The 13,161-nt window shown below is 40.8% G+C and overlaps 1 protein-coding gene across 1 annotated transcript in view; it reads left to right on the top strand.

The window, feature by feature from the left end:
* The window catches only part of LOC122789363 (tyrosine-protein phosphatase non-receptor type 13-like), a 2,815,362-nt gene that overhangs the window by 1,488,780 nt on the left and 1,313,421 nt on the right, over positions 1-13,161 (top strand). Inside the window, exon 24 of the mRNA XM_044056752.1 lies at positions 12,866-13,034. Within this exon, the coding sequence (XP_043912687.1) occupies positions 12,866-13,034 (169 nt within the window). The remainder of the gene's footprint in view (positions 1-12,865; positions 13,035-13,161) is intronic.

Raw genomic sequence — 13,161 nt, 5'->3', positions numbered from 1 at the left:
TTCCCTGCTATATCACCTGCCATTTGCTCCAAGTCTGGCACCTTACCTCAGACACCAATTCCTGCAGGCAGCCCTCTTTTACCTACAGTCTCAAGTTCTGGATTGTCCTCATTAGTTTTTGCTAGACTGTTTGGTGACTTTGTGTTTTTAATTGTCTGAGGGGACTGGGATGTAGATTTGTCAGTTAAGAGTTACAGGTCCCTTTTTCTTACTCAAATGGTGAATTTGCAAAACATGGATTCACTTTCACTTCAGAGTCTTTATTACCATGTCTGACATCTGTTTTCTGTTCAAGTTAGGAGTTCATTTTCTCACTTTCAGTAGCTACGTGTCCAGTTTAGAAATTAACTGACAAAATGTAACTTGAACCATTATTTTATTATATAGGCAAGGAATTCTATCAGTCCCACTGAAGGACACATGCTTTCACTGACATGTGACTGGAAGTCCATGTTGAATTTCATTTCTCCTAAGGCTAGGTTAATGGCTGTTGTATCCGTCCAAGAGTAACTGTATTATAGTGTCATCAATAATCTTGAAGCAAATAATCTGGGTTTGTTTGTACAACCCTTGACGCTGTAACATAGAACACTGCAAATTTCACAAGATAATACATCACATATTAACCTGATAGACAAAGGTGAATTTGTAAGGAAAAAAAAACAATTGATGTCTGCTTATCTGGAGCTAGACTACAGGGCATGAATGGTAAATTAAAAATATTTTGATCATGGTCAAAGTGTGACCTGGCCATTGCTAATTTAGAGTAAGACTTACTCACATGCTAAGCGAGATACTTCCATTCCTTAAATAGCTGTAGAATTGTGACAGAAAATCAAAACATTTAATGACTGACCTAGAATGGGGTGTGAAATATAGGGATTCAGTGTCTGACCAAATCGAAGGGTATATGACTTGCCATTTTGTTTAGTTTTATTACACAGAATCTAGACTCCCATAACCATGAGTTAATTTTAGAAGCAACATGAGTGGACGTTGGCAGTTCTGAATACTAGAAATCTAAACAATTAAATGGATAGTCTTGTGAAATTTCTCTTATTCTGGAAGAAGCTAAAATCTGTGCTGTCACAGAAGCCTTGCAAGAAGACATACCTGTTCTGTTCCCAAGATTATGGATGCACTGCCTATAAATGTTTCAAACTTTGTGAGAGAGGGTGGTGGACGCTTTTTTTGTAATGTATAATCTTATACACAAGCTAAGACATATACATGCAGTTACCACTATTAAGCTGTTACCAGTATTAAGTTTAATATTATGAATAAATACAGCAACTTAATCATTGTTTTGCTGCTGTAATACCTCCATGACTCCAAAGCATAGACATAGCTAATAAAACAGTTAATGTTAGAGAATGTAACTGTCCAAATATTTTATGGCCACACTACTATGCACTTAAGATGTGTATCCAAATGCTTGTTTGTGTCTTTCGGCTTTTACGGTTAGGGGTCGCCACAGCGGAACTCCGGTCCGCTAATGATTGGCAGTAGAGTTTTACATGCTGGCTTGCCGGGCCTAACGCACAACCTTCAACGAAGGAATGCCCATTCACGCATGTCGCCACACAGAAGACGCTCTAACTGAGAATCGAACGGGCAACGTCTAAGTGTGAGGCGACAACGCTACCGCAGCACCACCACTGTATCCAAATGCTAATTGATTTTATTAAATTAAATATTGGAGCAGACAGTAGAGAATCCATCAAGGCATAACACTTTTTCAGAAATTGTGCTCACTGATATGTGATTGTCTTGTTTCTCCTTTGGCATTATTATTTCTGCTATGGTTTCAGAATATGATGCTGTTATATTTAGCCTTACACTAAAATATCATGTCCACTGTCAAATCTATATTTGTAGATTTCTCAGATGGTAATTATTATAAAACTAATGGTGAACTGGGCAGTTATGACCCATTATTTAGCATAAATGCAAAAAGAGCATAGGTTTGTTTGTTGTGACTAAACAGTTCATTGTTTAGATAATTTGTAGCATATCCACTATGTTCCCACTACTTGCTGCCTTTTTTTCCACGACAGTTTGAGTGAGACTGGGAATGTAGTTGCAGTTACCCATCCATTAATCCAGATTGTGTTTGAAGAGGGTGACAAAGTTGCTTTGTTTAATATGACATTTTGGATATGTAATAGAACTCAGGTTGTTGATTTTCTTTGTGAGGAATTGTTGGTGATTTTCCACTTGGGTTATATATCTTAAAGGTATGTGCCAAAAGGAACACTGTATCCAGTTATAGGCTTAATAAGGGTAGAGCTGAGAGGTCCGATACCATTCTTGGACATTTTGGAAATACCTTTAGTGATCAACTAGACTAAATAGAAGGATTCTGTAATAATTGCAGCTGCATGGTGGTCAAAGGGGTTGGGAGGGTGGCCTAATGGTTAAGGTGTTTGCCTTACAAACACAAGGTTCAGGGTTTGAGTTTCACAAGGGATAATTGGCTAAGCTTAAAATGGCTTGCAAGGGCAGTTAGCTTAGTACTAATCTATGAATCTATGAATCTAAAGGAAAGGGCATTGTCAGCAAATATACCCTGGTCCTTGACAACAGTTTATTTTTTGTGGGGGAGGGGGGTACCATTAATGTAAGAACAAGGGTGCTGTTCATGCCAAAGGAAATGTCACTACCCATTTTACTGTTGGTCTTGTGATTGTGGGCATGACACCATTTATTTGTATGTTAGCCCTTTTTTTGTAGAATTTGGAAGTCTTTAGGAGAGTTGTTGATGCACTACATTTATGGACATTGGCAAGCTTAGTCAGCCAAAGGCCTTTGATGTCAGAGAAATAGATACAAATAGGAGTGGCCCAGTACTGTCCCCCTATATAACACTTCTGGAAACCAGCCTTTTTCAGGAGAATGTGCCCCAGTCTTAATTTAATGTTTTCTGTCTGTGAGCCAGTTTGCTATCCTTTGGATAACATTGGGGTTAACATTTACTGATGCCTGAGTGAGGAGTGGTAATAAAAGGTTCGGCTAGGTTGAGATAAAGCTTTGTATACTGGCTTGCCTTCATTCAAATGCTCAGTGAATTTTTCAAAGAAGTCAGACAGATTTACAAAACAGGATCTACTCCTTCACAAACCTAAACTGATGTGGCTCAAGGTACTTTGGATTGCCATTGTCCATATTTGTAAGGTAAATACTGAAGTGTTTTACTGCTTTGCAGATAAATTTTTGTGATGCTTTTTGATCTGTAGTCACTAGGATCAGAGGTGGGGCCACTCTTGTGTAGGAGAATGACCACAGCAATTCTTAAAGTCTCAGGCAAAAAGCCTGATAGAATCTGTGGTTGAACAGGTTGCTACCAGGTTGGTAAGACAGTGCTTCTTACTGGCAATGAAGCATCCCATCAAATTGTCAGGGTCCCAATGAACTATTATTTTTCACTTTTCATTTCTGAGACAACATTTAGGACTTATATTCAGAGGTGACATTTGGAGGGGGGGGTGAAGGCTTACAAGGGTTCAGGGATGTGCAGGGTAGGTGGATATGGTGGGGTGTTGAACTAATTCTTTCAGCTAATAGGCCAGCTGTGTGCTCAGGGGGAGTGTGGGTGTAAATAGTATGTTTCAGCTCAGAGCAGTGCTTTGTGTTCTTTCTAAGGTCCCTTGCAGAGTTGATGAAGAGTTTGATTGTTTTATACTGATGAGATAATTTTGAATTCATACGTAGCCTTGAAAGGTTTGATTTTTTCTAAGCTCATCCTTAAATGTTTGAGCTTAAATTTGAGGTCTAGGATATTCAGTTTGTTACAGAGGGGGAGAAAGTTTATTTCTCTCTGTCATTATAGAGTTTGTTTATGCTAGTTCCTACAAATGGATTAATTCTTAAGCTTGGTGGTGTATTTGATGCTGATTAGGACTGATGTCTCATTGCAGATATGGATTTGAGACTAGAGGAATCCCTTCAAGACTGCAGCAGTGGTTGTTGTTGGGCAAGGAAATGTTGAAATTCCACTGGTCATCATATAGTTGAAGTAAGCTTGCCAGAAATGTCTAAAGGAAATAGGGTTTCTAAGTGTTATAGGTTGGGTTCAAATCGTGAGAACCACTGCTTGATGGTCAGACCTAACCAGGGAGAATGTATTAACAGATAAAGAGAAAATGGTGCTATGAGAATGTGCCTTTTTGGGTGCAACCAAACTATCATGGAGGTAATTAATAGCTACTATGATCCTTTCTACTTCTACCCCCTACTGTAAGTTGTGTAACCACAAAATACCCCCTTGCATGCACCCCCTCTATACCACAATAGTAAAGTAGCTGCTTCCCATTCCCTATTTGTGTGAAGATCCTAATCAAATTGCCTCAAGACTTGATGCTTCCCTCTCAGGCTGGTCAACTGGGTCAAATGTTTTAGCAGTTTTTTTGGGATACCCGGTAATTACCCAAGAGCATTTAAGATTCAAAGAAACTTTGTTGTCATTTAGGACCACACAAGTACAGCCTAAACAAAATTTCAAATGTCAGCTCACGAGAGAAATGTAGAGCAAATAACATAGATACAGCGGTATCAGAGAATAACATAAGAAAGAAATAACAACGTGTATGACATGCAAGAGGCAGTTCACATTACATAGCACACTCAATACTCATTATCCAATGATAAATAATAAATAAATACCCACCACCAAACCCCTTCACTGTTAAGATACAGAATAAAGAGAGACAAGTGAATAGCAGCTGTTTAGTTATGGTATTGCACTTGTTAATATTAGATGTGACTCAGTATAGCCATCATATTGCATAATAGTAATATTGGTGGTAATTGCTCAGAGCAGCAGTAGTAAATGAAAAAAAGAGGCTTCAGTGTATCAGGCATTATGGTTGGTATCCGAGTTAACAAGTCTCACAGCTGCAGGATACAAACTGTTCCTGAATCTGGTAGTCCTACAGTGGAAGCTGTGGTACATCCTTCCAGTTGTGAGAACCAGTTGTGGGCCAGATGGGTCGAATCAGCTAGTATTTTGTATGTTCTCTTTCTTGCTCTTGTAAAGAAAAGTTCCTGAATAGTAGGGAGGTTTGTGCCCAAGATTTTCTCAGCTACCCTTACCACCCTCTGTAATTTCTTCTTCTCAGCAACTGTGCAGTCGCCAAACCATGCAATGAAGTTGCTAGTGAAGATGCTGTTGATAGCTACCGTGTAAAAAGTGGTAAGAGCAGACAGTGGGAGCCTGGCCTTTTTGAGCTTTCTGAGGGGGTGAAGTCTCCACTGAACCTTTTTGGTTGGTATTAACAGTCCAGGATAAGCCACCCGGCGGTGTAAACCTTGGCTCGAGATGATTGTCAGTGTAAAGTGACACCCTGACCCCATGTGCAAAATGGGAAAAGAGCTTGAGGATGTATGGATAGATGGAGAGGTTATCTGAGATATGAAGGCCCAGGAAATTGGGTTGTTTTGATTTTCTCTACTACCCCCCCTTTGATGGTGAGTGGTTGGTGAACTGTTGCCTTTCTCCTGAAGTCCATAATTATTTCTTTAATCTTATTAACATTCAGGTTCAGATTGTTCTTGTCACACCAGGCAATCAAAGTTCACCGTATCCCTGTAGTTATGTTCATCCCCACCACTAATGAGACCCATGACTGTGGTGTCATCAGTGAATTTTATAATATGGTTTGAGTTACGTTTTCCAGTACTGTCATTGGTGAAGATGGTGAAGAGCAAGGGGCTGAGCACACAACCTTGGGGAACACCAGTATTCAGGACTATGCATTGAGAGATGATGTTTCTAGTGCATGTCCATTGGGGTCTACCAATCAGAAACTCAAGAGTCCAGTTACATAGGTTCTTGTTTATCCTGGTTTTCATGAGCTTATCCACCAGTTGCATTGGTATCATAATTCTCAACTGTCCAGATTTTCACAGAATGTCCATATTTTTGCCTCATATTTTGCCCACTTCCTCATAAAATTTGTGGTTCACTGGCAAATCATGCTGGACTTAAGTCGCTAAATAATTGCAGACATTTGAGTTTCAGACTTCATACCCATGTTATTCTATCAATTTTATAAGTTAAGAAGAGCAGCATTTAAAATTTGTCCCTATTTTGGGGGCTTTGTCCCCCCCCCCCCGTTATTTTTGTCGTTGTCCAGATTTCTAGTGCAAATAGGTTGAGAGATAGGATCATTATCACATTGTTAAACGCAGAACTGAAGTCGATATACAGCAGCCTTAAATAGTTGTTCCTCCTTTCTAGGTGTTTTAGTGCAAGGTGCAATGTGACTGATAGCGCATCCGCAGTCAATCTATTTGCCTGGTATGCAAACTGGAGTGGATCAAAGGGCTTAGGCAGACTCACAGATAGATGTTTCTTCACAATCCTCTCAAAGCACTTCATGATGTTTGAGATTAAGGGGAATGGTCTGAAGTCATTGAGGCAGGTAAGCATGGGTTTCTTCAGAAGTGGGACAATACTTATTTCCTTGAAACATTAGGGAACTTTTTCCATAGCAAGGGATGAGTTGAAGATGTCTGTCAGTACCAGACATAACTGATCAGCACACCCCTTCAGCACCTTGCCAGTTATGTTATCTGGTCCATCAGCCTTCCTAGCATTCACCTTCTTAAGGTGAAGTTTCCCCTCCTCAGAGCTTAAGGTGAACACTATCTCCTCTTTGGCAGTGTTTGTTTTAGAAGGTAAGGTGATGTTCTTCTCCTCAAATCTGCCAAAGGAGGAGTTCAGTTAATTTAGGAATTCCAAGCTGTCATCACATTGGGGTGTTTTGGTCTTATAGTCCATGAGCTGCTGTATCCCCTCCCATAGGCTTCTAACTCCCTCATGTCTTGGAAGTAGATCTGAATTTTCCTCCCATACTCCATCTTTGATGCCCTTTTTCAGATTCGACCTGACTGCCTTTAACCTTTCTTTGTCATTTACCTTGTAGGATGTGCTTCTTTCTCTCAGTAGCTCGTAGACATTCCTGGTGAGCCAGCACTTCTGATTAGCTGGTTTAATGATGGTTTTCTTGATAGTTACATCCTCCACACTTATTTATGTAGTCAAAAACTGATTCGGTATAGGTGTCTATGTCTAACTGGAGGTTGTGTGTAGCCACTTCTTTGAAGGCCTCCCAGCAGTGGTGTTGAAAGAAGGCACTCTATGGAGCCCTCTTGCCAGATTCTGATCTGTTTAGTTGTCATTTTTTTCTCTGATTAAAGCCATCATATAGGTAGGCAGAAGCAGGATGGCATTGTGATCAGAGCTGCCTATGCTGGGGTGCTTCATAGCCTTAAAGGCTCCTTTAATATTGCTGTAAGCTTCATCTAAGGTATTCTCCCCACTGGTGGTGAAATCCACATACTGATAAAAATGAGGTAGTACCTCCTTAAGCTCAGCTCTTTTGAAATCGCCCACTATCCATCCATCCTCAACCCCATTTCCCATTTTGCACATGGGGTTGGGGTGTCACTTCAGCAGTGACAATCATCTCAAGCCAAGTTTTACACTGCCGCGATGAAATCACCCACTATCATATGTGCAAATTCTGCGTTTCTCTCTTACAGCTCACAGATAATATTATGGAATTTATTTTGAGCTTCAGTTGTGGTAGCACGGGGGGGGGAGGGGGTCGGGGTGTACACTGCTGTGACATATATCAAACTGATTTCCTTTGGTACATAGAAAGGCCTGCATTTTAGTGTCAATATTTTCACATCTTCGGAGCAATATGATTGAACCAGCTTACAGTCTTTGCACCTGTTATTAACATGGATGCATACACCACCACCTTTAGCTTTACCACTCTGTGCTTTACATCTATCTGCTCTAAAGAGACTTAGCCTATTTAGGTTCACAGCATTGTCACTAATGTTACTAAGCAGCCAAGTTTCAGAGAAAATGAACAAACAAGTTCCCCTCACCTTATTTTTTGTGAGCTCCATTCTCACATAGTCCATCTTATTACCCATTGGGAAGACATTTGCAAGTTAACACTGAAGGTAATGCAGGCCTGTAGGGGTTTCTCTTCAGTTTAGCAGCAGCTCCACCTCTGCAGCCTCTCTTTCTAGTTCTTTCACATCTTTTTCTTTTGTAGCTGCTCTGAGGCATTCCAGAACCACTCCTGTGAAATTTCAGAGCTGTGATGGCATTTCTGTTTAAAATGCAGAGATCCAGGATTTCTGCAACTGAAGTAGACCCTGAGTACTCCATAGACAGCAGAGATTCAAACCAGCAGCTCTTTCTAGTAATCCACTTAATTTCCAGTAATTTCTTTCTGGTATAAATAATTGTATCCACATAAAAATGTCTGGAAAGTGATTTTTTTATTTTCTTGTTTATAGATTCATAGGTAGGTACTAGGCTATCGGCCCTGGAGCCTACATAAGCCTAGCCAAAAAAGTTCCCTGGCTTTTGCAACCCAAGAAAGTTATTTTCCTGTGCCCCTGTCAAGCAGAGCCACAGAAGTGATTCCCCGGGGTGAATTTCCTATTCCCCATCCAGTTGTCGAGATTTTTCTTAGAGGGCTAATGAGAAACTTTGCTTGACTTGAATGGGTAGTCTGTTCCAGAGCATGGGAAGTCTCTGGGACAGGAATCTATCCCTCCAGCATGTTCTGTTTATTGTGGTGGCAAGGTTTAGGTCCCTGGAGTGTGTGGCTCAGAGAGATTGGGGTTTCTTTAAGTGTAGCATGTCCAACCGATCTGGGTTTGACATGGAGTCGCCTCTGAGTAGGCGATAAACGACGGAGTAGAACTGGAGTTTTTTTAGACTGTCTGAGTATGGCATCTGTTTGAGGCTGGTAATCCTCTTAGTGAGGTATTTCTGTGGCCTTTCTAGTTGTTGTCGATGTCTTGCGAGGTACATACCAAACAGGTTGTTGTACTCTATAATGGGTATGATGAGGGATGGGTAGAGAGGAGCAATGACCTCTTTTTTTTCTGGAGGTGAACCCCTTTGTGATGAGGTGTGCCATGTAGAAGGATTTCCTGACTACTGTGGTGATGTGATTATCAAAGGGGAGACTACTGTCCAGCTGTGTCCCAAGGTCTCATCACACTTTTGGTGTTTAGTAGTTTACTGCCTATGTGGTAGTTCATGGATACAGTGTTTTTCTCAAAGGGGATGACAGTGCACTTCTTGCCATTGAGCTTGAGGCCATGACTTTGACACCAAGCATCAGTCGCAGTGAGGCTCCTTTGTAGAATGTCTACATCATTAGGCAAGTCTGTTATGGCACCTATTTTGCAGTCGTCTCCAAACTTCGTTAGCCAAAGACCTGCTATATTAGCTTGGACTTCTGAGAAGTAAATGACAAACAGGAGAGGACCCAGGACTGAGCCCTGTGGTACTCCACTTGTCACTGGACTGAAGTTGGATTTGGAGTTGGCTACTTTCACTGTGTGGGTTCTGTCAATTAGCCAGTTGGCCACCTATCTTGTGACATAGGGATTTATACCCAGTGTAGTGAGTTTATCTATAATTTCAGAGTAGGGGATGGTGTCGAAAGCCTTGGTGAGGTCAAGGCTGTGTGCACCACCGTATCCTCTTCCATGGCTCTGGTGACTGCTTCAGAGAAGTCAATCAGGTTTAGGAGGCATGACCTACCTTTTACAAACCCAAACTGAGTGGGGTCCAGAGTTTGGAGGTTACCTATGTCCTTGTTTATAAGCTTCAAGATGATACATTCCATGGCCTTGCAGACCAGGCTGGTCAGTCTAAAGGAGCAGTAGTTCCCAAGGTCCATGTTGGCCCTCCCTTTGTGGTGTGGGATAACCATCGCTGTGCGCCATTCAGTAGTCACAAAGCCTGAAATGAGGCTATGATTGAACATGGTACTTAGGTGGGGTGCCAGTTTGTTCTGTAGTTTGTGCAGAACAAAGTCTGGGATGTTGTTAGGTCCCGTGGATGCTGTGTTTTTGGCTTTGAAGAGTGCGGTCTTTACTTGTGCAGCCATGATTACAGGGGCTTTGCATTCTTCTGGTATAGTGATGGGTCTTTTGGGGGGGGGGTGAAGTTTGCACTGAACTCGTCTGCCAGGATGTTGGCAATATCAGTTGATTCTGTATATCTAGATCCATTGTGCTGTAGCTCAGAGCAGATCTGAGTGTCACCATTGAGATTCTTGACATAGCTGTAGAATGTTTTGTGGTTGTCTTTAGAATCAGTGGCAATTTTATTTTCATAACTAGTTTTGGAGGATTTTATGAGGGATCTCAGCTTCGTACTGAGGCTGACCAGGGAGTTCCTGCAATCAGGGGATTTTACTCTTTTTTGCAACAGCGTCTTCCTTCTGTTGTAGAGTTTGTTTACGGCAGGGGACCACCAGATTAGCTTCCTTTTTTGGAGGATAGTGTCTTGGTTCTGTTGGGGATGGAACGATCCATGCACTCATGTATGTGCTTATGCAGTGCATTTGTATACAATTCAGGAGTCGTACCTCTATTTTCCATCTGTATGGGTGTAGGGAAGCTTGCCACTTCTGTCTTAAGAAGCATGAAGTTGGCTTTGGAGAAGTGTTTTACAGTGATTTCCTTAATGGGGGGGTAGGGGCAGTATATTCATGTCTAGGGTGATTAGCTTGTGGTCGGATCTGCCCAACGAGGAGTTGACCTCTAGCGTGAAACATCGGTTGCCCATATTGGTAATGACCAGGTCCAGGATATTGCTGCACTTGGTGAGGGTATGGACAAGCTGATCCAGGGCATTGGAATTTATGAATTCCAGAAAGCGTTGAGCAAATGTGTTTGTACATGAGTAGTTTTCCCAGTTGATGGTGGGGTAGCTGAAATCGCCCATTATTAGGGTATTGGGCTGTACCTTACCAGAGGCATGGCAGGGGATCTGTAACAAGCTACAACCTGGATTGCTGTCTTGCCCAGTGTTAGTTGCACTTGGATAATTTCAGATGCGTTATGTTGAGCAACTAGCCTGGAGGTGTGGATATCCTTAATGAATATGGACACGCCTCCTCATTTAGTGTTTCAGTCCAGATTAGGTGGCCGAAAGGTGTGGTATGAGTTATAGCCTGTTAATGCATTGGTGCACTCTGGAGCATTGAACCAGGTCTCCGTGACTGCACAGATGTTGATGTTCTCCATTTTAAGGAGTGCCTTGAGTGAGTGCATTTTGAGGTTTAGACTTCTAGCATTGAGTAACATTGCCCTCATATTTTGCTTGCTTATACCTGCTATGGTGGTGAGTTTGTCGTTTGAACCTTGCCAAAAAAAGGCACTATCGGGGTGGGAAGAGCCTTAGCCAGTATCCGGAATCCCAGGGGTGACAGGTGCAGGCCATCTCTGGCAAAGCATCATGGTCTGTCGATCATATTGTTCCAGGTAGACAGACACTGAATTCCCTTAGAATGACACCAGAAGCTTAGCCAATTGTTGAAGTCTTGTGTGCAAAAGAAGCAGGAATTAACATTACTCCCTGATGAGCTAACAAAGCTGCAGCCTCCCTGGGTGCTGCCATTTTTCCCCCTTACATCTTACTTTCTAACAGGGCACATATGAGTACCATGTTGTATGAAAACAATGTGCTTTGTTAAAAACAGTGTATATACAAATTCCAGTCTGGGATCCCCAGCCCCAATCCAGAAACAGCAGCTGTTACCTTAGGTTTAGTTACTCTCTTCCTGTCTCTTTACTAGAAGAACTGCAACAATAAATTTGAATTAAGGTAACTTATAACTAAATACTTATAACAGGGAGGGATCATTTTCTAAAAAGGTAGAACAGTCTAGGAGGTATAAGCATATGAATCCTAGGAATTTCACAAAAATTGAGTCTTGTGACAATTTGTGTGTTTGTGTTTGTGTATGGGGGGTGGGGGGCACTCTGGTGGGCATTACACTGCAGCAAGATCCAAAGTACTGGACAGCAAAGTCTGAGGTAGCCTAAGGGATCAACAACATTTGAGAGGGGCTGTATTTTGTACCTCAAAGGGTAGCATCATCTTTCATGAAAAAGACTTAGAAGGGGAAGACACATAACCACATGGTTTTCCTTGTGGAAAGATTTTCCTTAGTGAAGAGTTTTTAAGGGTTATCCACTCTTAACATTAATTACACATTTATGAGTTACTGTTTGTAATGATTTATGCAGAATATGTGGAGTTACTGATATAATCTCATGAATGGATTTTTTTTTGTCTGATTCTGATTCCTCTGTGCCAATTGTTTTCTTCCTATACCGTTCTGAGAACTAGTGTGTTTTCTGATTTGTGTCTTGCATCTACTGATATACCAGCACAGATATCTCGTTAATCTTAGTATTGGACTCTGTTCATTTTACAGATATCACTGTTTAAAATTAAGAGATCTTTCAGTCTGCAAACATGAGAAAGAACGCTCTATTTAATACCTTTGTATTGTATTTCATCATTAGATTATGTCCACTGCATAAACTAGTATTTGTGATATCACTCATAACAGGTCTGCTTACTTTCTGGCACACTGCTCAATTTTCATTTATTATCAGGAATGTATTTTTTCATCAAAAGTTATGTATTTATTTTTTATCCATATGCATAGAAATGCATAAAGACTTGCTTCTTTTTGTGAAAATATATGATACTTTATGTAGGTATGGTGTAGTACTGCACATTTCCATAAAACTGCACCAGGCATAACAGTTTATATATATATATATATATATATATGTATATATATATATATATATATATATATATATATATATATATATATATATATATATATATATATATATATATATATATATTGTGTGCGTGTGTGTGTGTGTGTGTGTGTATAAACACACACACACATACATTTTTTTTTGAGAAAGTGAAGGACGAAGCCTGTGTTGTGCGAATTTGTCAGTCTGTCCAGTGAATACAGCATAATTTGCACATTGTCTTTGACAGGTTGTAAAACTGGTCTTGGAAAGAGGGCAACAAAATGAACCAGAAGGATGTAACCCTCATTCAGAGAATGAACCTTCACCTTGTATCCACAGACAGGAGTCTCAGACAACTGTTTCCTTTGCAGAATCTCTACCCATCACAGGAGGACAGCACAGCTTTGTGACAGAAGGTGAGAAGACAACATGAAAACTGACAAACTTGCTTTTTTTAGCAGATGGTTAGCATTGTGTTATCTGTTTACTGAAAGAGCCAAGTCCTTGAATTACATTTTATGATTTACGCAATTACTTCATTTT

Source organism: Protopterus annectens, chromosome 14.part0, assembly GCF_019279795.1.
Source record: "Protopterus annectens isolate FY-2018-M chromosome 14.part0, PAN1.0, whole genome shotgun sequence".
NCBI lineage: Eukaryota > Metazoa > Chordata > Ceratodontiformes > Protopteridae > Protopterus > Protopterus annectens.
The sequence above is the reverse complement of the archived record's forward strand: the minus strand, read 5'-3'. Positions and strand labels throughout refer to the sequence as shown.